General features: G+C 58.6%; 3 protein-coding genes across 4 annotated transcripts; 1 reads left to right on the top strand and 2 right to left on the bottom strand.

The window, feature by feature from the left end:
* Positions 1–133: 133 nt before the first annotated feature.
* Positions 134–8,182, bottom strand: LOC141998332 (uncharacterized). 2 transcript variants are annotated; one of them, XM_074971075.1, is made up of 5 exons: positions 3,573–5,251; positions 1,879–2,208; positions 1,521–1,592; positions 501–694; positions 134–253 (listed from the first exon to the last, which is right to left on the bottom strand). In XM_074971075.1, the coding sequence occupies exons 1-5, from the start codon at positions 3,637–3,639 to the stop codon at positions 185–187; spliced, it is 732 nt and encodes a 243-aa protein (XP_074827176.1). In that variant the 5' UTR covers positions 3,640–5,251; the 3' UTR covers positions 134–184. The 2 variants fall into 2 exon arrangements, 1 of the variants encoding a protein (XP_074827176.1); XR_012641820.1 differs by lacking the exons at positions 134–253; positions 501–694; positions 1,879–2,208; positions 3,573–5,251 and adding exons at positions 1,062–1,120; positions 8,125–8,182.
* A 199-nt stretch (positions 8,183–8,381) lies between these two features.
* On the bottom strand, positions 8,382–13,915 carry GPANK1 (G-patch domain and ankyrin repeats 1). The gene is made up of 4 exons (XM_074971074.1): positions 13,697–13,915; positions 12,272–12,896; positions 9,627–12,013; positions 8,382–8,516 (listed from the first exon to the last, which is right to left on the bottom strand). The coding sequence occupies exons 2-3, from the start codon at positions 12,844–12,846 to the stop codon at positions 11,554–11,556; spliced, it is 1,035 nt and encodes a 344-aa protein (XP_074827175.1). The 5' UTR covers positions 12,847–12,896; positions 13,697–13,915; the 3' UTR covers positions 8,382–8,516; positions 9,627–11,553.
* A 1,935-nt stretch (positions 13,916–15,850) lies between these two features.
* CSNK2B (casein kinase 2 beta) lies at positions 15,851–23,256 on the top strand. The gene is made up of 7 exons (XM_074970555.1): positions 15,851–15,959; positions 17,545–17,627; positions 18,159–18,261; positions 20,932–21,047; positions 21,352–21,427; positions 22,005–22,194; positions 22,953–23,256. The coding sequence occupies exons 2-7, from the start codon at positions 17,556–17,558 to the stop codon at positions 23,041–23,043; spliced, it is 648 nt and encodes a 215-aa protein (XP_074826656.1). The 5' UTR covers positions 15,851–15,959; positions 17,545–17,555; the 3' UTR covers positions 23,044–23,256.
* The last annotated feature ends 999 nt before the right edge of the window (positions 23,257–24,255 follow it).

The following is a 24,255-nucleotide window of genomic DNA, read 5'->3' as shown; positions in this document are numbered from 1 at the left end:
CTTTACTGTTCTTCTCACACCCAAGATGTAGAGGTCAGACCCACAGACAGAAGCAGAGGAGAGCTGAGAAGCTCTGGCCCCGCAGGAGCCCCCGGCAGGTGGCTCAGAGTCCAGCGAAGTCTGACGGCTTCTGAACCCGGAGCTGGGAAAATCCGGCCGGTGACTGGCCCCCTGAGTGGCTAAATCAGAGACACCTGCCCCGGTGCCGGGGGCGGCTTGGAGCCAGCACCCACCGCGGGATCCACGGGGACAGCTGGGAAACAGAACAAGAGCGTCACTGAACAGACTGGGGGGAAATGCTACGGGGATGGAGCCCAATAAATACCAGAGAGAGACTGATTCCACCTCTGGGGTAGAGCGCAGGGGCTGTTCATACTGGGACCCCTCACGTGGCGCTGGGACACGGCCCCTCTGGAGTGGGTTGTGGGGCCTGGTTACATGGGGATCCCTCGCACAGTGCTGAGAAGCAGCTGCTCTGGGGTGGGGCAAGGGCTGCTTACCAGCCCACACAGTGATGCCATGTAACCATTTGGGACAGGAAGTGAAGGCAGAACCCGCGTGGAGCCGGTACTGTTCCAAGGCCGCAGGCTGAGGACGATTCCCAGGGAGAAGAGAACGACGAGCGACAGGCAGATGATGGCTCGGTAAAAGAGGGGCCCAAAGACCTGACAGGGCTCACGTTCCCCTGCAGCCCCTAGACAATAGAAATGAGGGGTTAGGAGATTCCCGGGGACAGGCCCCGTGCCCCTTTCCCTGCCCCCCTCACTCTCACCAGTCGCACTCTGGTTTCTCCGCATCACTCTCAGCTCGGTGCCTCCTCCCACCCCTGTCTCCCCACGGTCGAGTTCGATGCAGCACTGATAGAGGCCAGAGTCCCGGTCCTGCAGCTCAGCCAGGGTCAGCGTTGCCTTCCCCTGTCTGTGCTCGTCCATCCTGGACACACGGAGCCGCCCCCGGTAGAAGGGGTGGTTAGAATCCAGCTCCAGATCCTCTCCGGATCCCCTGAGCCAAAGCACATTGGTTCTCTTGCCGTCTCTGTTCTGAAAGGTGCAGCTCAGGGTCATGTTCTCCCCGGCTGTCATGTGGAGGGACCTGGGCTCCTGGGAAACTCCCAGACCAGCTAGGGAAGAGAGAGAACCCGCATCATACACCAGACAGCACCGTGCGGCAGAATAGACCCGTCCTGGCCTTTAGAGAGAGCATCAGCCGCTGTATTCCTGTGTGTAGAGCTAAACCTTCACCTCTCTCTAGTTCCGTAGCCATGTCTGCCTCTCTGTTCCTGGACTCTCCTTGGTGCATCCATCCAGCCCCTGACCCTCGGTCCATCCATTCTCCAGTCCTGGAGCCATCCATCCATCCTGCTACCTATCCACCCTTTCTTTCTACATCCATCCTCCCTTTCTATCCCTCCCGCTCTCCATCCACACTGCTCTGTCTACCCCCAGAGAAGAGCGGCAATGCTGGAGACGGGATAAATCCAGTCATTTGAGCAGTTACCCTGAACTCTGGGGCAAACTCACCTGGTTTCTGGGCAGATGCTCCGACATTTGGGACCAGCGCTCTCTTGCAGCTGGCTGGAATTTCTGTTACAGCTTCGTTTGAATTAAAAATAAGAGAAGAATTTAGCGCAGTCAATGCAAAGTGAATGACCCGACCACCCAGCAGCCCCGGGTTGGCTGTTCTGGGAACAGAGCTCCCGCCCCCCTGGGACTCTAGACAATGGAAATGAGGGGTTAGGAGATTCATGGGCTGGCACCCCCTAGAGGGGAAATGCCCCATTCCCCACCCTCCTGAGCCAGCCAGTCCCTGCCCTGGGCCCAGATCAGAGCCGGCACCCCCGAGAAGGAAAGACCCCATGTCCCAAGCCCCCCAAGTCACCTCTGCCCATCACAGTCAGGGTGGTCCCCGTGCCCTTCGCCTGCTCGCCCTGCGGGTGGGTGATGTAGCAGTGGTAGAGATCTGAGTCCCTCTCCATCAGCTCCGACAGGGTCACCGTGGCCTCCGCCCGGCCCTGCTGGTCCTGCTGGCTCTCGGCCAGCCGCCCCTGGTAGAAGGGGTGGTCGGGGTCCAGCACGATGGCCTCCTGGGAGCCCCTGGCCCAGGTGACTTGTGTCCTGGTCTGGTTGTGGCTGTGGAAGGTGCAGCTCAGGGTGATGCTGCCCCCGGCCAGGACACTCGCCGTGGGGGGCAGCTGCTGAACCCCGAGACCTGCAGGGAGAACGAGCCACGTGATGGACACAGGGCACGGACTGCGCTGCTGTCACGGGGCGCTGGCGGCGTCCGTCTGTCCGTCCCCCTGGCCTTCCCGCAGCAGAGTCTGTCTGTCTATCATCTATCGCTCGACTGCTCTACCCAGCCCGAGACCCATCTGTCCTCAGCACTTTCCATCCATCCACCATCGGCTCTGTCCATCCGTTCATCCTCAGCTCTGTCCATCTGTCTGGCCACTCACCCATTTGTCCACAGCCTCATCCATCCGTCCTCAGCTCTGTCCATCTGTCCATCCATCCACTTGTTTATCCCCTGCCCCATCCAGCCACCCCCAGATCCATCTGTCCATCCACCCACCCATCCTTAGCTCTGTCCGTCGGTCCATTCATCCTCAGCTCTCTCATCCATCCACCCGTCTGTCTGACCTTATCTCCGTCCGTCCACCTGTCTGTCCATCCATCCACCCGTCTGTCCGTCCACAGCTCAACCTATCCATCCATCCACCCTCAGCTCCGTCCATCCGTCCGTCTGTCTTCAGCTCCATCCATCCATCCATCTCTCCCTCCCTCCATCCACCCTCAGCTTTGTCCATCCCTCTGTCCTCAGTTATTTGGCCTTCCCTCCATCCATGCTCAGTTCTGTCCGCCTAGCCATGCATCCACCGCTAAGCTGAACCACCCGTCCCCTCCACAGCCCGCTACCCACGAACCCCAGCCTGCAGCCCCGGGAAGCACATCGCATTTCAAGGCAATGCAAGTAACCATGCGGACTTTAGAGCACTTAGGAGAGTCAAGCTTTAAAGACAAAGCTGGTCTAAAGCTTAACAATGGTAGGCCAGACAATCCTCTAGAATAAACCTATCCATCCCGGGACAACCCCTGCACGTATTCCCCTATCTATCCATCCGCCCGCAAACACCCCCTCCATCTCTCCCTTTCCATCCATCCACCCCCCTCCATCTCTCTCCCTTTTCATCCATCCACCCCCAAACACCCACTCCATCTCTCTCTATCCATCTATTCCCCTAAACACCCCTCCCCTCTCTCCCTTTCCAGCCATCTGTCCTCAGCTGTCTATGTATTCTGAAACCATCTCTCCATACCCCTACGGGAGGGGAGTGGGGGTGGGTTAGAGCAGGGGAGGGGGGCTGGGAGCCAGGACTCCTGGGTTCTGCCCTGGCCTCTAGGAGGGGAGTGCAGGTCTAGTGGGTTAGAGCAGGGAGGGCTGGGAGCCAGGACTCCTGGGTTTTCTCCCGGGCTGTGGGCGGGGAGTGGGGGTCTAGTGGGTTAGAGCAAGGGGCCTGGAAGCCAGGACTCCTGGATTCTATCTCCAGTCCCCCCATAACTCTGAGCTTGTCTCACCAGCTGCTATCGAGGGGACGAGGAAGACGAAGAAGCAGATGATGCTAGGGGCCGGCAGCCGCCCCATGCTCTCCACAGGCTGGGAGCCGCCCCAGGAGTCGCAGACCGGGACTGTCGAGCAGACGGGACCCAGGGACGACAAGCGAGCAGCCTGGGCGCGTGATGGAAACTCTTGTGGCTGGCGAGGGGGGAGGCGCCTGCTCAGATACCAGGCAGCCAGGAGGTCACTGGGCCTGTGGGCAGGTGGGTGTGAAAGCGAAACTGACCAGGGCCGTTGTGTTCAACAGCAGGACGGGCTCATTTCTGCATCCCCCGGGCCCTCGGCCTCTCGGACGCAGCCGCTGGCTGTAGGGCTGTGGCCCCCCCAGTGGTGATGGTTTCCTTATCGCTCCGTGGGTCCCAGCCCCCTCTCACTGCCCCGAAATGATCCCCCAGTGGATCCCGGAGGGAGCTGCCGACTCCAGGGACCGCTGGAGGAGATCAGCTATCCCAGGGACAGCTGGGAGCTACGTGTCGGTGACAGGATCACTGGGGGGTTTCCACTGTCAGGGGGGAGCTGGAGGTGACGGGGGCGGAAAGGGAAAATGGGATGTGCGGGATGAATAGAGAGAGCATATTACAGAGGGGAGGAGGACAGCGCTATAGACAAATAGAGAGTGTATTACAGATGGATGGACGGACAGAAGGCCCTACCACAGACAGATGGATGGAGCCATGGATGGAGACAGGGCCCTACCAAAGACAGATGGACAGAGCGATGGATGGATGGACACAGCAATGGGTGGACAGATGCAGACAGGGCCCTACCACAGACAGATGGATGGAGTGGTGGATGGATGGATGGATGGACAGAGAGATGGGTGGATGCAGACAGGGCCTTCTCCACAGACAGATGGATGGAGTGGTGGATGGATGGATGGACGGAGAGATGGGTGGATGCAGACAGGGCCTTCTCCACAGACAGATGGACAGGATGAATTGCTGACAGACAGACTGAAGGTGCTGAGGACGGATCGATCCATCCATCCTGCCCCGTTCCACCCTCTTCCATCCACCACCCCCCAATAAAACACACGGTGCCAAACCCGCCTACCTTACAGACAGGCCACCTGTCCCTCTGCTACATCCCAAGGCTGATGGGGAGCTACAGGGAGGTGTGGAGACGGGGACCCCACTCCCCCTGCTCCCGATTCACAGGCCACCCCAGCTCTGAGTAGAGGGGAATCCCCCATAGCTGTGGGTGGTCTGGGGTCCAGGGCACACGGAGGAGCAGGGCTGATCCATGCCAGCAGGGGTCGCACATGGTCACAGACACGTACACAGGCCCCTGTCACGTTTAATAGCACAGACGCACACCTAACTCTCCTCCCCCCTTATCCGGCCCATCTCAGAGGTGCTGACCACAAACGCTTCCACCGGCCCTCGTAGGCTGACGCTTCCGGAGGATGCTGAGGTGGAGCTGAGCGGGCCCCGCGGAGCTGCCCAAGACAGCAGGGACCATGGAGCAGCTGCTAGCTCTGAGCCCCGTCCTCTGCATTGTCCTCCTCATCCCCACCTGGGCAGCAGGTATGTCAGCAAATTTTTGGCTAGCTAGCCTGGGGGTCAGTCTGTCTAGTCCTCCAGCTCCATCTGTCCATCCCTCCCCATCCCCACAGCCGTATCTAGCCATCCCTATACACTCCCGTCTATCTAAACTAATCCATCCACCCTCCCCTCTGTTTTCTATCCACCCCTGTGCAGTATCCATCCACCCATCCTTCCCTCCATCAATCCTTCCCTTGACAATACTTGTCCCTCCATCCTTCTCCCCACAGGATCTATCCCTCCCTTCCTGAGATGTCTTTAATCTCTCGCTCCCCACACAAATCTTTAGCATGCTGCAAACAGAACCCATGGAGCAAGTGTCGACTAGACTGGATTTAACATCGGATTAGCCAACCCGGGGCTGCTGTGCAGACTGGATCGTTCATTTCCGTACTGAATGGGTCACTCACTGGAGAGTGAGAGTTAAGAGATCACATTCTCTGCTGATCTACCCAGAATACAAATGGTTACTTCCCCCAGCTCTTCTAGCTCAAGCTGTAGCAACTTGCGCTTTTAGATTTTGAGGTCCCCAGTTCAATCCGCAGGGTGTTGGCCAAGATGGTGGCCATCAGAAATGCACTAAAATCTTCTCATAGACATTAAGGCCAGAAGGGACCATCATGATCATCTGGTCTGAACTCCTACACCTTGCAGGCCACAGATCCTCACCCACCCACTCCTGTTTTTTCATTCAAACGAAGCTGTCGCAGAAATTCCAGCCGGTTGCAAGAGAGTGCAGATCCCAAATGTTGGAGCGTCTGCCCAGAAACCAGGTGAGTTTGCCACAGAGCTCAGGGATACGGCTCTTGATAAGGTGAGCAAATTACTGGATTTGTCCAGCATCTGGGATTGCAGATCTTCCCTGGGGATAGATAGATGGATGTGGATCTAGGGAGCGAGGGACGAGAATGGATGAATGAATTGACAGACATGGATCTAGGAATGAAAGTTTGGATGGACGGATCTAGGACTGGAGATGGGTCTATAGATGGATGGAGCTAGGATAGGAGAATAGATGGATCTAGGGTCAGAGGATGGGTGGCGGGATGAAGGAGAATCAGGGAACAGAGAGACAGAAACTGCTACTAAACTAGAGAGAGATGGAAGATTAGCTCTACACACAGGAATACAGTGGCTGATGCTCTCTCTAAAGGCCAGGACAGGTCTATCCAGCCACACGGTGCTGTCTGGTGTATGATGCAGATTCTCTCTCTTCCCTAGCTGGTCTGGGAGTTTCCCAGGAGCCCAGGTCCCTCCACATGACAGCCGGGGAGAACATGACCCTGAGCTGCACCTTTAAGAACAGAGACGGCAAGAGAACCAATGTGCTTTGGCTCAGGGGATCTGGAGAAGACGTGGTGCTGGATTCTAACCACCCCTTCTACCGGGGGCGGCTCTGTGTGTCCAGTCTGGACGAGCACAGACAGGGGAAGGCGACGCTGACCCTGGCTGAGCTGCAGGAGCGGGACTCTGGCGTCTATCAGTGCTGCATCGAACTCGACCGTGGGGAGACAGGGATGGGAGGAGGCACTGAGCTGAGAGTGATGCGGAGAAACCAGAGTGCGACTGGTGAGAGTCAGGGAGGCAGGGAATGGGGCACGGGGCCTGTCCCCTCTAGGGGGTGCTGGCTCCACTCTGGCCCCAAGGCAGGGGACTGGCTGGCTCAGGGAGCGGGGAATGGGACATGGGGCTGGCTCCAAGCTGGAGTGGAGATCAGGAATATCTGAGCGACGATCATGCTGGGGGTGGGGGGTGGGGGGGGGAGTGTCAGGTTTATATGGAACGATCTCCCTGCGATTTGAAGCAGTTTGTCTGCCGAGTTGTTGCTAGCTGCAGCTCTGGTGTGTCTCACATCCTGTCAGTGCCTCGGGGTGAGAGAGGTGGTTAGAAACCCGGACCCCCACTTCTCCCGTGCGCTCAGAGACGTCTCTCTCTCTCTCTGTTCTCTCGCTATTGGCCCAGGTTGGCTCTGAGCTCTTTGGCCTGCTGCAGGTGAGGTATGACCCGGCCCTGCCGACTCACTGCCGGAAGATCAGACTCATACTGGCAGCTGCGAAGGGCCTTTTAATAAGCGCTGGTGGAGACCGGGGGAGTTTTCTTGCAGTGTTTGTTGAAGAGGAAATTGGTTGCTTAATGCAGGGGTGAGTGAGGGACACACACGACCCCAGATCCAGAGACACAGAGAGGCGCACACAGCCCCAGAAATCAGACACCCACAGCCCCATAGACACACAGCCGCTGACCCAGAGAGAGACCAGAATGGCCCCGTGACCCACACGGCCCCACCACGCTCTCTGGTGCACCAGTCTCTTGAGATTCGCTCCCGTTGGTCCCATGTATGAATGGAGGTTGCTGGCCATTAGCCCAGACCCCAGGAGGGCAGCTGGCCGCTAACACGCTACACCAACTGAACCGGACCCTCCTCTGTGGCCTCCATTTGGGAGCAACTCCACAGACATCACTGGGGTCACTCCAGATTCACTGAGATCAGAGTCCGGACTGACTCCATTGGTGTCAGTGGGCTCACTCTGGGGTCACCCCAGAATCACTGAGATCAGTATATGGCCCCAATTCCCTTGGCATCAGTGGGGTCGGTCCAGATTTACATCAGGCTCACGGAGATCAGAATCCAGCCCTGACTCCGCTGACATCCATGGGGTCACTCTGGATTCATACTGGGGTCATGGAGACCAGAATCCAGACTTGACTCCATTCACTGCAATGGATTTACTCCAGATTCACTTTGGGAGCTCTGAAATCAGAATCCAGCCCTGACTCCATTTGCATCAGTAGAGTCACTCTGCATTCACACCGGTACGGTACCAGTGAGATCAGAATCCAGTGCAACAAAAAACACCAGAAATGGCTTCCTAGGGCTCTTCCTAGGAGAGAACTGGGAACATTAACATCCTTCCTTTTATTTAGACGACAGAAAGGAATCGAAGTGGGATACCAGCACAGAACTCACCATCTACAGAGCCACGATTGCTCTGGCAGGCGTCAGCATCATCCTCTTAGTTACCACCCTCCTGCTGCGCGGACGCAAAGGTATTTACTCCTCCTCCCATGCTCACTCCATCTGCCCGTTCTTTCTGCATTCAAAATGTACTTCTCTTCCGTCCCACTGGTGCAAGGGGGAATGGGAGCCTCCGATCTACATTCTCCAGTCCTCTGTTCAGTTCGTACACCTCCATTCATCTCCTCGAACAATAACCCATGCCTCCTTCTTTCCTCCCCAGACACCCAACGCCAGCAGTCGGCAAAGGTGAGACCTTGAAAATTGGAGCCTGAGTTTAACTGGGTGGCAGTGTCGGTTTCAAGACAATGCTGACGCGTGGTCCCTGTGACTCTGGTAGAAACCTGACCAACGGAACACAGGAGTGGGTTAGGGGTTCTTTAGCCTTTAATATTACAATCACAGAAGCTGCAAAAGAGTGCCAGATTATCTATCATCTAGACCAGTGGTTTTCAACACCGAGGGCTTCAGTGGGTGCATCAATTCATCTCGATATTTGCATAGGTTTACAACAGGCTACATAAAAAGCACCAGCAAAGTCAGTAGAAACTAAAATATCATACAAACAGTGACTTGTTTATACTGCTCTATACACTCTACGCTGAAATGTAACTATAATATTTATATTCCAATTGATTTCTTTTCTAATGATATGGTAAAAATGAGAAAGGCAGAAATTTTTCAGTAATAGTGTAGCTGTGACACTTTTGTATTTTGATGTCTGATTTTGTAAGCCAGTAGTTTTTAAGTGAGGTGAAACTTGGGGAATGCGAGACAAATCAGACTCCTGAAAGGGGTATGGTAGTCTGGAGAGGTTGAGAACCACTGATCTAGACAGACAGACGTGCACATGGGGATAGGCAGACATGTACGTATGTACAGATCAGGGTGCAGAAAGACAGGTGGATAGATAAAATCTGAACTCGCAGCCCCTCTGCTATTCCAGCCCTGGGCTCCCTTCTCCGCACACAGCTCTGCCGGTGCCTCTCAATCCCAACCTGTAGCCAATTGGGGGGGTCCCTCTGGGTGCTGAGTCACACCGGCCTGGGGCTATGTGTGCTGGGGATAATAGCACACACGAATCCCCCACCACAAAGCCAGGGTCCCCATTTTACCCACTTCCCCCTTAAATGCACTAAAGGGGCTGGAAAGAGGGCAGTGGGAGATGAAACCCTGGTGACTTGATTTGTGTCTTCAACAGGGGGACAGCAGAGCTGGTGGTAACACGAGCGAGGATCTGCACTACACCGAGATCACTTTCAAGGCTCCGGCTCACACAGAATACGCCTCCATCCGGACCCAGCAGCTCTGAAGAGTCAGATCTGACTGTGCAGCAAAGGGAGAGGCAGGGAACGGCAGGAGATCCCTTCATCAGACAACCTTGGAGGCATCTCCCAGGGTTAGTGCTCGCTTAGTCAACGCGCTGAGCCTTTTGCTTCTGGACAGTTACTTACAGATGACCGTAGGCATAGATGTGTGAGGCTGCGGGCCAGATCCCCAGCTGGGGTCAATCATCTGTTGCTCCATGGGTGTTGATGGGGATAGATCCCCAGCTGGTGTGAACTGGTGTCAGTCCTCTTACCAGGAGGGGAGGCAGAGTTCAGCCCGGGAGCCTGGCCCACAGGAAAGGAGGCATCCAAACTTCCAAGTGGTGCCCCACGGGAGTTCAGGTGCCCCATTCCCTACAAGGCAGGCTCCTTGGAAGAACTACATCTCCCATGATGCACCATGTTCTCTCTCGGTGCGGGGAGGGTGTTGTAGGAGTCCCTAGCAGGGATGCATCATAGAATATACACTCTGGCCCAAAGAGAACGAGGCCTGGAATGACAGCTCCTACACAGCCCTGCTTTGAATCAAAACAGTTCGGGTTTTGAGGTTTTTGCCACAAAGTTGAAATTCTCTGCAGAAAATAATTAATGAGTACAAAATTTATTTGTTGAAATTTTCTCTGAAAAAAAAATAATCCTTTTCTCTCCATCAACTCTAAAGCTGAGATTCCATTTTTTTTTTTTTTGGTGCTGCCTCTTTCTTGAAAGAATAAAACTGGCCAGCGAAAAGACATTTCTCGGTCACGACCAACTTGATGGCTTCCGCTGGGTGTTATATATAGCCACGCAGTGGGCTGTGAGTGAATGAGTTTCTGTGTCTTTATCAAACACAAAATCAAACAGACCGAGAGCGTGAGGTCAGGGCTTGTGAACGAAGCAGAGAAAGAAGCAGCAGCAAGAAAAAGCATCTGGATGCAAGGACATAAAAGGCCCGTTTTGCGGACTTTACACAAAAAATAAAAAAGAAAGGGCTAGATGCTTATCTCAGTGACCCTGAGCTAAATCCAGAGTGTCCCCACTGATGTCAATTCAGCCAGGGCCAGGTTCTGCCCTCATTGAATCTAGAGTGACACACGGGGTAAATTTGGAACGTAATGGAGTCAGGGCTGGTGTCTGATCTTAGATAAATGAGGAAATCCAGATTGCTTTGACAGGGGTAATTATTAGAGCCATAAAACAACCAGTGAGGGACCATATTTATTCTCTCTCAAAGATTTCAGATCAAACCGAATCCTAACAAGTGAGGAGATTAGTTTCCCCCCAGATCAGTCAATGCAGCAAAATCCCCAGAGATCCAAAAGTCCTGCTGGTGTCTTTTCCCACCCAAATATCTCACGGCTTTCTAAGCGGAAGGGAGAACAGAACACAGGCCACATTCCCATCATTGGATTGTCTCCTCTTGGGTTACAGGAAGGAGAGCTTCTGCATGTTGCTCTGGTCAGGAGATCTGGCGTTCTAAACTGGCCCTTTAAGAAAAGTGATGTCATATCATCCTGCCAATCCAGGAATCCAACAGGCCAAATGCTTTAAAGGGCTGTAGGCTCACTGGTTAAAGGTACAGAGATGCCACTGAGATGCCCCCGGTTAATAATCAATGTTGCGTTAGGGGTTCGCGTCCAACCAGTCAAGGAAGTCAATTGGCTGACAACTTTCAAGGACCGTGCATTTATTGGTTAATGGTGCACCACAGAGATGACATCACAAGTTAAAGGTCAACGCTCGTGTAGACATGAGGGATCTGACTGGCTAAACATTTTCAGGGGCTGTGTGTTGGTTAATGGTGCAGGTGTCAGAAGTACCACGAGTCGAAGTTCCTGGAAGGTACCCCATCTAGTTAATCCAACTGGTGACACCGTTTTAGAGTTAGTTATTGATTAGTCACTGGGGGGTTAAAGGTCAGAGTTGATGTAGACACACCATCCCTGCAATCCAAATAGCTGAATGGTTATAGGGGCTACTGATCATGAATGGTTAAAGGTCAAAGTTCACGTAGGTGCACCATCCAAGCAATCCCAGTAGCTAAACGACTATAGGGACTCTTGATCCCAAGAGTTCAAAGGTCAAGGTTCATGTAGGTGCGGAGGTCACGCTCCCAGGCCTTTGCTTTGGCCTCTCTGCGACGGGCCTCTCTCTTCCCCACTGTAGCTGCCCGTTCCGTCCTAGGCTGCTGCTCCTTGGGCCGCGCCACGGCACTGGGGTCATTGGCGTTGAAGTGGGTGACCTTGGGCCGGAGGTCGCTATGGAAGCCCAAGCCCTTCTGGTCCCTCTTGAGGATGGTCTGGACGGGGAACTTACGGCCGGTGCCCTCAGGCCCCAGCCCGGCCTCGCAGTCCCAGCCCCCTTTGACCATGAGCTGGAAGCCGACGTTGCTCTCGGGGATGTGGTAGCGGGTTGGAGGGAGTGGGTCACGCCGGTTGAAGAGGTGGGCAGTGGAGCGTTCATGGAGCTCCATGCTGTCCTCGCTGTAATGTGTCTGACACACGGCGCAGTATTTCCTCTCCACTGGAGTCCTCCTGATGGAGAGACAATGGGGTCAGGGGCTTCCAGGATGAGCATATTGGTTGGCTTAGGAAGGTGGGGAATGGGACACGGGGCTTTTCCCCTTTAGGGACCGCTGGTTCCCATCCAGCCCCAAGTTGGGGGAACTGGCTGGTTCAGGCATGAGGGGAATGAGACATGGGGCCTTTCCTCTCTAGAGGGTGCTGGCTCCGATCCAGCCCCAGGGTAGGGGGGGACTGGCTGGGTCCAGGGCAGGGGAACAGAAAACTCACCTGGCCATCCTCTCCTCTGGCTGAGCAGTTTCACGCTCCTGTAGGATCCTCACCACGTCCTGGTGCCCGGCTTCCTCGGCTAGGTCCACCGCGTCCCGCCCCTGCGACTCGCACACTCCCACCCATGCGGCTCCCCGGCTCAGCAGGTACCTCACGGCCTCCCCCTGGCCTGCGTAAGCAGCACACATCACTGCCGTCCAGTAGTAACCATCCCGGTAGTTCACATCGCACCCCTCCTTCTCCAGCAGCCGCTGCAGGGTCCCCATGTCGCCCTCCTGGGCCGATCTCAGCAGGAGGTTCCCCCTACGAGGGTCCGTCTGACCTGGCCGGGCGACAGATGGCTCAGGCACCCCCAGGCGCCTCAGTGGGGCCTTGCGCTTCTGTGGGAGGCTTGAGCTGTCGCCCGAGGCCAGGAGACTCTCATAAAAGCTCCGGGCTTCCTCGCCCTCTACGTCCCCCTCCTTTTCCCGGCGGTTGGCAGGGGAACCGACCCGTTTCCGGAGCTGCCCATCCTTCCAGCAGTCCGATTCCTCCCGGGCGCGGGTGAAGGTGATGAGCTGGGGGCCGTGGTTCATGGCTGGCGGTGGAGACAGGGGATGGAGGTGGGTCACTGGGTGGGATCAGCCTGTTTGGGGGCAGGAACAAAGTCAGCAAATGAAGGACACTGAGTGGTGATCCTCATAGGGGGCACTAGTGTCCCTCGGGGAACAGAGGACAGGGCCATGGGGGTGGGGCAGGTCTGGCTCTTGGGGGTGCAGGGCTTGAGGAGGGTGGGAGATGGGGCCAGGTCCCTGGGGGAAAGGTGGGGGAAGGCAGGTGTCTCTGGGGGCCAGGGCTACGTCCCTACAGGGGTGGGGCAGGGGCCCTGGGGGGCAGGGCAAGTTCCATGGGATGGGGACAGGGCTAGGTCCCTGGGTGGTGGGGCCAGGACCCTGGGGGGCAGGGGAAGGGAGGGGGCAGGGCTAGGTCTCTGAGGGTGGGGCTGGGGACATGGGGTCAGGGGAAGGGAGGGGGCGGGGCTAAGTCTCTGGGGGGCGGGGCTGGGGACATGGGGGCGGGGCTAGGTCTCTGGGATCAGGGGAAGGGAGGGGGCAAGGCTAAATCTCTGGGGGGCGGGGCTGGGGACATGGGGCAGGGGAAGGGAGGGGGCGGGGCTAAGTCTCGGGGGGGCAGGGCTGGGGACATGGGGGCGGGGCTAAGTGTCTGGGGGTGGGGCCGGGGACATGGAGGGCAGGGGAAGGGAGGGGGCGGGGCTAGGTATCGGGGGCGGGGCTAGGTATCGGGGGGTGGGGGGAACGGCTGGGACCCAGAGGGGCGGGGCTAGGTCCCTGCGGCAGTGGGGGCGGGGCTGGAACCCGGCCCCGGCCTTGACCAAACTCCCGCTCCCCTTGGACTTCACCCAGAAGCCTCCGGGGCCCGACTCACCATAGAGACGCCGGAGGCCGGAGCAGCGCGCCACCGCCCCCAGACGAAGAGGCGACGCATGCGCATTAGAAGGCGCTGGGGAGCTGGAGGCGCAGGCGCGTTAGACCCCGCCGCGGCAGTGGCGCGTGAGGGCGGACGCCGGTCGGAGAGGAGTACGCAACCGCAGGGTTCTGCTCCAGACATGCGCATTGGGGTCCGGGAGCCTCGCGGGATTTGGATGCGCATGCTCAATAGGGAAGGAGGCTCGGACGTTCTCCTGCCGGCTAGTTACTCTGGGCAACGAATAGCGATCACCGCGCAAGCGTATTAAGCGCCCCCGAAGTGGCGACTGCCCATGCGCATAGTGTACCGAAGGAGAGAGCAGCTTTTACACATGCGCACTCGGGAATAATCCCTGTGAGAGGGAGGGGTAGACGCATGCGCACTGGAACGCAATGAAACCAAACGAATGGGCGCACGTGCCGCCGACTGTGGAGGGAACCGAAACTGAAATCAGGCGCATGCGCATCCCGGTGGGCTACCTAGGGGTTAGCATAGCGCATGCGTACGTACCCCGCCCCCAACTACCCCTTTCACGCCCCCTAACGGCCGCTGCCTGTCCCCGCCGCCTTCTCCTGTCGTTGCGGCCGTTTAGCTAATTTGCATATTTCCCGGCGTGCCGTTCCTCCTCAAACGCCGCCAAATAGCGTCTTTTTTTTAACTCCATTTCAGTGAGAAAATTAACAAAAAATATGAACTAAAAATATTAGCTGCCAGTAACTATGCGATGTTGCCCAAATCCCGCTTCAGGAACTGACACTATTTTATCTCACCCTAACCTGGCGGTAGAGTCGAAATATACCTAGGAATCAAGGTCTAATTAACATATTCATAATGAATCTGTGGGGGACTAGGTAGTTTACTAAGAGGAGATGCTTGGTGCTGAGTCACAGCCTGGCGAGGGATGAGCAAAACGGGCGCCATGGAGTACAGCAGAGCCAGCAACCGGCGGAGCAGCACGAGCCTCAGAGACGGTAAAAGCAGGCGGAGGGGCTCAGGAGGCCACGCCCCTTCAGGGAGGCCACACCCACTGAGTGGGCTAGGCCGCGCCCATTCATTGAGCAGGCCCCGCCCATCACAGTAGAGGCCACACCCTCATTGGGCTTAGACCACGCCCACTTATGTGCATTCCTGTAAGAGAGGGCACGCCCATCTTGGATTAGGCCACGACCACTTATGTGCAGTCCTTTAAGAGAGGCCACGCCCCTCTTGAATTAGGCCACGCCCAGTTATGTGCAGTCCTTTAAGAGAGGCCACGCCCCCTCTTGGACTAGGCCACGCCTATTTCTGATGGCTCCCAGTCCCACCCTGCTCTGACCCGCCAGACCCCACCCCCCTCCCAGGGCCAGGACAGAACCCAGGAGTCCGGGCCCCCTGCCCCCCAACATGCGTCTGTCTTGTCGTTCTCTGGTCTCCTCTTCCTATGAGCCTCCGTGGGGCCCCTCCCATGATGCTCCGCGCCCCTGCCCCAGGGTCCCTCCCTTCCCTGCCCCTCCTCTGAGCTTTGTAGTTTCACAGTGTCCCTCTCCCCGTTCACTCCAGTCAGGCCCAGGCAGCTACAGGACTACAATTCCCATGGTGCCTTGCGGTTACATCTCCTGACTGTGGCCCCCCCCCTCCGGACACTTTCTATCACCGCGGTTGTAGTTTGATGGAGTCCAACGCCCCAGTCATCCCAATGGAGCTCAGGGAACGCAGGCACTACAAGTCCCATGATGCCATGCGGCACACCCCCCCGTCGCTCAGGCCCCCTTCCTGCCTTGGTGAACTGTATAGTTCTCGGGGACCCCGCTGCCCATGGAACCCTATGAAGCCAATGGAGCCCATGGACTACCAGTCCCATGCTGCCTTGCGGCACCGCTCCGCTCTGGGGCTCCCTCTTCGCCCCCACGCCTGGGGATGTAGTTCCGAGGGGCCCCGCTGCCCAGTCATCCCAAGGAACCTCGGGTCGCTGGAGAACTACATCTCCCGCCATGCCCCGCGGCCTCCCATCATTCCCCGCCCCTCGCCCCCATGCGTCTCCCCGATTTGCATTGTGGGAGCGGCAGTTCCTGAGCGGCCTCGCTCCCGTCTGCTCCTATGGGGCGCCTCCGGCTGTAAAACTACATCCCCCGTGATGCCCCGCGCGCCTCCGCGTCTGCGCGCTGGGGGGGACAAGCGGGGCGGCTGGGGCCTGTGCGCGTTGGGCACCGCTTGCAGCTGAACGGGAGCTGAGACCCCGGCGGTGAGTGGGACGCGCCCCCCCCCGTGCAAAGCGGGCGGGGGCCGGGGGAGCTGCCCCCTAGTGCCTGGGGGGGGGGGGAGAGAGGAGGGAGCTGATCCCCCCGTGCAAAGGGGGCAGCGGGCGGGGGAGCTGCCCCAGTGCAAAGGGGGCAGGGGGCGGGGGAGCTGCCCCAGTGCAAAGGGGGCAGGGGGCGGGAGAGCTGCCCTAGTGCAAAGAGGGCAGGGGGCGGGAGAGGAGGGAGCTGATCCACCCGTGCAAAGGGGGCAGGGGGCGGGGGAGCTGCCCCCCTAGTGCAAAGGGGGCAGGGGGCGGGGGAGCTGCCCTAGTGCAAAGGGAGCTGCCCCCTACTGTCTGGGAGAGGAGAGGAGGGAGCTGATTCTCCCCCGTGCAAAGGGGGCAGGGGGCGGGGGAGGAGGGAGCTGATCCACCCGTGCAAAGGGGGCAGGGGGCGGGGGAGCTGCCCCCCTAGTGCAAAGGGGGCGGGGAGGGGGGAGCTGCCCCCTAGTGCCGGGGGGGGAGAGAGAGAGGAGGGAGTTGATCCCCCCATGCAAAGGGGGCAGGGAACGGGGGAGCTGCCGGAGTGCAAAGGGGGCGGGGAGGGGGGGAGCTGTCCCCTAGTGCCTGGGGAGGGGGAAGAGGACGGAGTTGATCCTCCCGTGTAAAAGGGGGCAGGGGGCACCGACCCACAGTGCAAAGGTGGGGGAGGCGGGAGTTGACCCTCCAGTGCGAAGGGGGCAGGGGGATTTGCACCCCAGTGCAATGCGGGGCAGGATTTACCCCTCACCTCCGCCTGTGCACCTGGGGGGGGGGCGGCTAATGGGGGGAAGGGCCATTCACCTCCCCCGCTCTGGAGGGGCAGGGTGATTTACCCCCCAGTTCTCTGTGGGGGAACCACAGGCGGGTGATCCCGCCCCCCCCCATCGCAATGCGGAAGGTGGGGAGGGTCGTGGAGGGGGCAGGAGTTCCCTCTACTGCACAGCCCGGGGGGACCCCCTTGTCCAGGGGTGGATGGTTCAGGGAGCACCCCCCCCCCCCCGTGTGGCTGGGAATGGGGAGTCCCCAGCCTGAGGGTGAAAGAGGCAGGGGTGCCCCGTCGTTCCTGAGCCAGTGGTAATTTCCTATGTTGATTCGGGGGGTCAGCGAGGGGTGTATACCTGACCCCTGTGCCCCACCCCAGAGCCAGCTCATCTCAGTGCCGGGCAAGGGGTCCCTGTATAACTGACCCCCTTCCCTTCCCCAGAGCCAGCCGCATCTCTACAACAGGCGAGGGGTCCCTGTATAACGGGCCCACCCCAGAACCAGCTGTGTCTCGGCGCCAGGGAAGGGATCCCCGTATAACTGACCCCTCCTGCGCCCCACCCCAGAGCTAGCTGCAGCTCAGCGCTGGGTGTGGGGTACCTGTATAACTAGCCCCCTGCCCAGAGGGGGGCGCATCTCAGCCCTGGCTGGGAGACCTTGTACTGTCTGTGCTGGGAGCTTGCGTGAGAGTTGGCTTGTGGGGCTGCAGGCTGAGTCCCCCCCACGCTCATCACACAAGTGAGCAGGGCTTTGGCGCGGGCTGGGCTGATGCCACCTCTCTCTGCAGAGGACGGGAAGATGAGCAGCTCCGAGGAAGTGTCCTGGATTTCCTGGTTCTGTGGCCTGCGTGGAAATGAATTCTTCTGTGAGGTGAGCGGCGGGGCTGGGAGCCAGGACTCCTGGGTTCTGTCCCCGGCTCTGGGAAGGGAGGGGTGGGGTGGGGGCTGGGCGCCAGGACTCCTGGGTTCTGTCCCCGGGTCTGGGAGGGGAGTGGGCTGGAAGCCAGGACTCCTGGGTTCTGTCCCTACGTCTGGGAGGGGAGTGGGCTGGGAGCCAGGACTCCTGGGTTCTGTCCCCAGCTCTGGGAGGGGTGGGGGCTGGGCGCCAGGACTCCTGGGTTCTGTCCCTGGGTCTGGGAGGGGAGTGGGCTGGGAGCCAGGACTCCTGGGTTCTGTCCCCGGCTCTGGGAGGGGTGGGGGCTGGGCGCCAGGACTCCTGGGTTCTGTCCCCAGGTCTGGGAGGGGAGTGGGCTGGGAGCTGGGACTCCTGGGTTCTGTCCCCGGGTCTGGGAGGGGAGGGAGCTGGGAGCCAGGACTTTCCTGGCTGTGGGAGGGGAGTCTAGTGGCCTGGGGGAGCAGTGCACCCGGACTCCTGGGTTCTCAGCCTGTCTCTCTACCCCAGGTGGACGAGGATTACATCCAGGACAAGTTTAACCTGACGGGGCTGAATGAGCAGGTCCCCCATTATCGCCAGGCGCTCGACATGATCCTCGACTTGGAGCCAGGTGCCGGGGGGGGGTCCCAGGGCTGGCATGGAGAGGGGTCCCCGTCTGAGCCCCCGGCCCCGATCAGCTCCCCGCGCGCTTTGCGTGTGGCCTTTGTCTCCTTCCTTGTGGGCAGGCCCTGCCACTGCCCCCGCCCCACCGAATGAGCCAGCCCCGAGCCTGGCACGCTTGGCACCTGCCCTTCGCACGACTGACAGGCCAGGCTGTGTGTGGCACGGTTGTGTGTGTGGCAGGGTGTGTGTGTGTGTGTCTTGTACAAGCATGGAGGACAGGTGTGTGTTCATTACATGGTCGTGTGTGTCTTGCACCAGCGTGGAGGACAGGTGTGTGTGTCCCCATTGCATGATTTTGTGTGTTGCCCAGCATGCGTGTGTGTCGCACAAGCGTGGAGAACAGGGTTGTGTGTTGATCGCAGAGTTGTGTGTCTTGCAAACGCGTGGAGATGGGTGCGTGTGTTGCACAGCGAGTGTCTCTTTCCCAAGTGTGGAGGAGGGGTGTGTGCGGGTCCATCGCATGGTTGTTTGTGGACAACAGATGCATGCGGCACCCCTGGCTCTGAGCTCCTTGTCCCCTCTTGGACAACTGTGAGGGCCTGAATTGTATGTGCCTGCCCTTTGCACAACACGAGGGTCTGACGTGTGTGTAGCTGCCCCTTCGCTCGTGCGCAAGGAGCCCCAGCTTGTGCGCATCGCACTGGGGGGGGGGGCAGTGGCCGCACTCCCACCCATCCAGTTGTGCGAAAGCGGCGTGGGGGTCTCAGCCATGCGACGGGCTGAGCTCGGGGGTGTCCGTTGCCCCAATCGCTGGGACTGGGGGCCAACCCTCTCCCGCCTCCTCCTTCCACTTTAATATGGCCAAATATAAGCCCGTACGACCAGGAATAAAGACCGCCGGCCAACGGGGATCCCGGGGGAGAATCAGCTGAACGGGAACTCCCTGCGCAACGCGGGTGGATGCGAGGCTGGGACGGAGATTAAGAGATTTCAAGGCCAGGGGAGTCGTTGATTCAGCAACTCCTGGGTTCAAAGGGACCACGGTGCTCTGCTCACCTGCCCTCCCGGATCACGCAGGCCGGAGCCCAATGATTCCTAGCGCGGATCTGTTAGAAAAACATCCCGTCTTGACTGCCGAATGGCTGGTGATGGAGAATCCCCCATGACCCTCGAATTTGTGCCAATGGTTCATTGCGCTCCCTGGTACAAATTTATGCCGGATATAAACGGGGGAATCGCGAGGTCCTTTTCCCTCTGGTGCGACCGCCGCTCAGATCCTGCGTCCGGTTCTGGTGGCTGCAATTCCGGAAGGAGGGTGGTCGATTGGCGAGGGGCCGGAGAAGAGCCACGGGAGTGAATAAAGGATTGGAAAACGGAGCTTCCCAGCGCTCGCTCGGTTGAGCTTTAGAGCCCTGTGCGGGAGTACTCTTTTAATCCGACTCCCACCTGCTTCCGCATTGTTCTTGCGTTTTTATCCCGCTTCCACCTGCAAAAACCTTAGATCCCGCAAATCCTGCGAGTGAGACAGATTTCCCCCACGCTACCAAAACCAAAAGACCCCATGGTCTTTTTTATATATATATATATATATATATATATATATATATACACACACACACACACACACGGAATTCAGACACAATTTTGACCTCTAAAAGAATAAAACGAATCGTGCTTAAGCCATGTTAAAAAAACCCAAAAAACTCCTGTTATAACAGACTTCAAATCTTTCTATCCTTAAATTTAAATGTTAAAACCTTTATTTAAAAACACACAACACTTGCTTTACGCTGCTGAAATTTGATGTATGACAAACTCTTGTGGTGTGTAGCTCGCACGGCACGTCAAACCAAATTGTGCAGCTATTTTGCCATAAGGGCAGTTTTTTTTAATGCTTGTGAATAATAAGTTTTAAAAAAAGCTGGGAGTTTTTTAAACCACTTTCGCACCGGTTTTAGACCGTGGAAACATAGTGTTCAAGTTATTTATATGTCGGGATTATTGTGGCTTCTTGAAAAACATTTACCAGGAAACCTGCCCCCAGCGCTCGGGTTTTGGGTCGAAATAAGTCTTAAAAAGAGGCTCAAGCTAAGTAGCTAAACGTGCGTTTTTGTTTTCCCGCAAATTCCCACGGTCTGGTATTTTTGCCCATCCAATCCTGCCCGCAACGAAGTCCATTTGCCCCACTCCTGCTATTATGGCAGCGGGTCCCGCGGGATCCCAGCCCAGCTGCCGAGCTCTGCTTCACAGAGGGAAGGCGAAGGGGTGATTTGATCCTGGTTGGATGTGCCCCTGCGGAGGAGAGATTTGGCAGTGGGCTCTCCGATCTAGCAGACGGGGACCCCATGGGCGGAGGTGGACGGATGCTAGATGAATTCAGAGGGGAAGTAGCACGCGCCTTGTTAGCACTGAGGAGGGAGATTTGCGAAGGGTCGGGGTGGATGTACGGTCGCTGGCGATGTTTAAATCCAGAAGGGCTGGTTTTTCTCTCCAATCGGCCGTAGAATTAATTCCGGGCAGTCGTTATGGTCTGTGGTAGGAGCTCAGACTGTACAGTCGCCGTGGCCCTGGCGGTCCCTTCCGGCGGGGGTGACCCCGAGCACCCGGCGTTCCCTGCCCCCTGGCTCTGTGGGGTCCCCCGCCTCCTGTCTCTCTCATGCAGCCCCTTTCCTTGCAGATGAGGAGCTGGAGGACAACCCCAACCAGAGCGACCTGATCGAACAGGCGGCGGAAATGCTGTACGGGCTGATCCACGCCCGGTACATCCTCACCAACCGCGGCATCGCTCAGATGGTGAGTGCCGGCCCCCTGCCCCCCGAGCCAGCCAGTCCCTGCCCTGGGGTCGGATGGGAGTCGGCGCCCACTAGAGGGGACTGGCCCCATGCCCCATTCCCCACCCCCGGAGCCAACCAGTCCCCAGCATGGGGCCAGATGTAAGCCAACGCCCCATAGAGGAGACAGGCTCTGTGCCCCATTCTCCACCCCCCTGAGCCAGCCAGTCCCTGTCCTGGGGCCGGCGGGGAACTGGCGCCCCCTAGAGGAGGGAAGTCTCATTCCCAGCTCGGTGTCTCAGCCTTTCTCTCTCTCTCCTTCCCAGCTTGAGAAGTACCAGCAGGGGGACTTCGGCTACTGCCCTCGTGTCTATTGTGAAAACCAGCCCATGCTGCCCATTGGTAAGCGCAGGGGGGCAGTGGGGTCTAGTGGTTAGAGCGGAGGGGTGGGGGGCGGGCTGGGAGCCAGGACTCCTGGGTTCTCTCCCTGGCTCTGGGAGGGGAGTGGGGCTCAGTGGTTAGAGCTGGGGGGGCGGGGTGGGTGGGAGGGACGCTGGGAGCCAGGACTCCTGGGTTCTCTCCCTGGCTCTGGGAGGGGAGTGGAGACTGGTGGTTAGACCGGGGGGGCCGGGAGCCAGGACTCCTGGGTTCTCTCCCTGGCTCTGGGAGGGGAGTGGGGACCAGTGGTTAGAGCCGGGGGGGGGGGGAGGGATGCTGGGAGGCAGGACTCCTGGGTTCTCTCCCTGGCTCTGGGAGGGGAGTGGGGGCTGGTGGGGGAGGGACGCTGGGAGCCAGGACTCCTGGGTTCTCTCCCCAGCTCTGGGAGAGGAGTGGGGACTAGTGGTTAGAGCAGGAGGGGCTGGGAGCCAGGACTCCTGGGTTCTCTCCCTGGCTCTGGGAGGCGAGTGGGGGCTAGTGGGGGAGGGACGCTGGGAGCCAGGACTCCGGGGTTCTCCCTGACCCCTCCCCCGCCCCCCAGGCCTGTCTGACATCCCCGGCGAGGCCATGGTGAAGCTCTACTGTCCCAAGTGCATGGACGTCTACACCCCCAAGTCCTCCCGCCACCACCACACGGACGGCGCCTACTTTGGGACCGGCTTCCCCCACATGCTCTTCATGGTGCACCCCGAGTACAGGCCCAAGCGGCCAGCCAATCAGTTCGTCCCCAGGTGAGCTGCCACCCGCGGCCATTGGCGGGGGCAGAGTCCGGTCCCAGCGGGTCGGGGGATCCAGCTCCAGGTTTTCGCCCTTTCCTGATGGGCTGGAGCCCAAGTCTGTGCTGGGGGGGGGCAGACTCCAGTTCTTCCCGCCCCCCCCTGCCCCCCCCGCAGGCTGCAGCCAGAGTCCGTTCCAGTGGATTCTGGATCTTCCTCCAGCTCTTCCGTCTCCTCTGGAGAGCTGTATCTGGCAGCCCATTCCAGTGGATCCAGACATCCAGGTCTTCCATCCATCGCCCTGGGGACCTGGCCCCTCCCTCCTGCCCCACATGGGGCAGTGTCCAGAGTCCATTCCAGCTGGGAACACGGATCTGGCTCCAGGTTTTCTCCTCCCTCCCCCATTGTGGCTGCAGCCAGACTCCGTTCCAGGGGGATCCTCCGGCCCCTGTACTTCCCCTTGCTGCTGATTGCAGCTGGGCTCCATTCCAGGGGGCATATGGAAATCTGGTTCCGTTTCTTCCTTCTCCCATGCACTAACTGGGGCTGCAGCCAGAGTCCATGCCAGTGGGCACGACTACTCCAGTTCCGGCTCTTCCTCCTCCTACAGATGTGTTCACTCTGGAACCTACTGATGTCACCACGAACACCAGCTTGGCAGAAATTCCTAGCATTGGTGGGGGCTGTGGTGGGGGGCTTGTGGGCATGGCCGGGACTTGGGTAACCCCCACCGCTTCCTCCCAAATATTAACTTCTTTCTCTCCTTTTGGTAGGCTCTACGGCTTTAAGATCCACCCCATGGCTTATCAGCTGCAATTGCAGGCTGCCAGCAACTTCAAGAGCCCTGTTAAAACCATCCGCTGATCCTCTTCCCGGACGCCTGGGTCCCCATCTCCTAAGCCAGCCCCTTTCCCTCCACCATTTCCCCCTGGGATGGAGCCACTTTGATTTTTTTTGGTGTCCCCTTGGACTGCTCTGAGTCCCCCCCATCCCCGCTTTCCTCTATCGAGTCTGATTTTAGTTGTCTCCGGTGCGTTGTTTAAATTAATATTTCGTTCTCAGAAAAACACACATAAAACTCAGAAAAAGTTCAGAAGTATTTTTGTCTCCTTTTTCAAAAATAAATCGAGGAGGAGGATTTGGCTCTCAGCTCTGAAAGAGAGGTCCAGGGGGTTCGAGCCTCAACTCCTGGGTTCTATCCCAGCTCTGGGAGGGGAGTGGGGGCTTGTGGTTAGAGCAGGTGAGGCTGGGAGCCAGGACTCCTGGCTTCTGCCCACAACCCCTCTCAGGACCTGACCCAGCCTGGATCCTGTGCCCTGCAGCTGTTTCCTGGCCCCTGTCTGCTCACTCTGGCTGCCGGGGTCGCTGGATCTAGTGTTCTTCCCTGAGGCCGGCTGTTCTCACCCTCTCGCCTGGCCCTCATGGGGGAGTCTGGGGGCTGCTGGCTCCAGCAACTATGTGAAAGCCTTGGGGTGTTGGGAGCCCCCCCAGTACAGGCCTGAGCCCAGGCTTCAGCTGACCAGTGGGACAAGGGAAGAGGAACAGGCCCAGGGGGGAGGTCAGGGCTTGTAACAAGGGCTCCAGGGGGAGACAGGGAGCAGAGACCCCCATGCTCTGCCCAGAGGCACAACAGTGCCAGGGACTGGAAATAGACCCCCCACCCTCACAGATCTTCCCCCAACATCCTGAGGGGGGCATCTTGGCTGGCACCCAGGGGAGGCTGGGGGGGTGATCCTGTGGCTTTGCAGGGGGTCCTGGTTGGGTTGTGCCAGGTTGCAGATTGATGGAGAGAGGGGCCAGGCTCTCCCTCTTGCCACGAAAGGGGCTAGGGCCTTGGGGACGCACCTGAGCCCACAGCTCTGCAGAGGAGCCACCAGCAGGGAGCCCAGGCTGGCCCACCCAGGTCCCTTGCCCAGCTTGGATGGCAGCAGGTCCCACTGCTCTGTGTCAGGACAGGACACGAGGACGGGGTGAAGCTCACGTGTAGAGCTGGTTCCTGGATGCAGTTTGGGGGCAGGGGCCCCTCAGCCTAGCTCAGGAGAGGGGCAGGCAGGCAGTGCCCTCCCACAGGGCCCT

The sequence above is a fragment of the Natator depressus genome, chromosome 14 (genome assembly GCF_965152275.1).
Source record: "Natator depressus isolate rNatDep1 chromosome 14, rNatDep2.hap1, whole genome shotgun sequence".
Classification (NCBI taxonomy): Eukaryota; Metazoa; Chordata; order Testudines; family Cheloniidae; genus Natator; species Natator depressus.
Note: the sequence above shows the minus strand (reverse complement) of the source record. Positions and strands in the feature narration are given on the sequence as shown.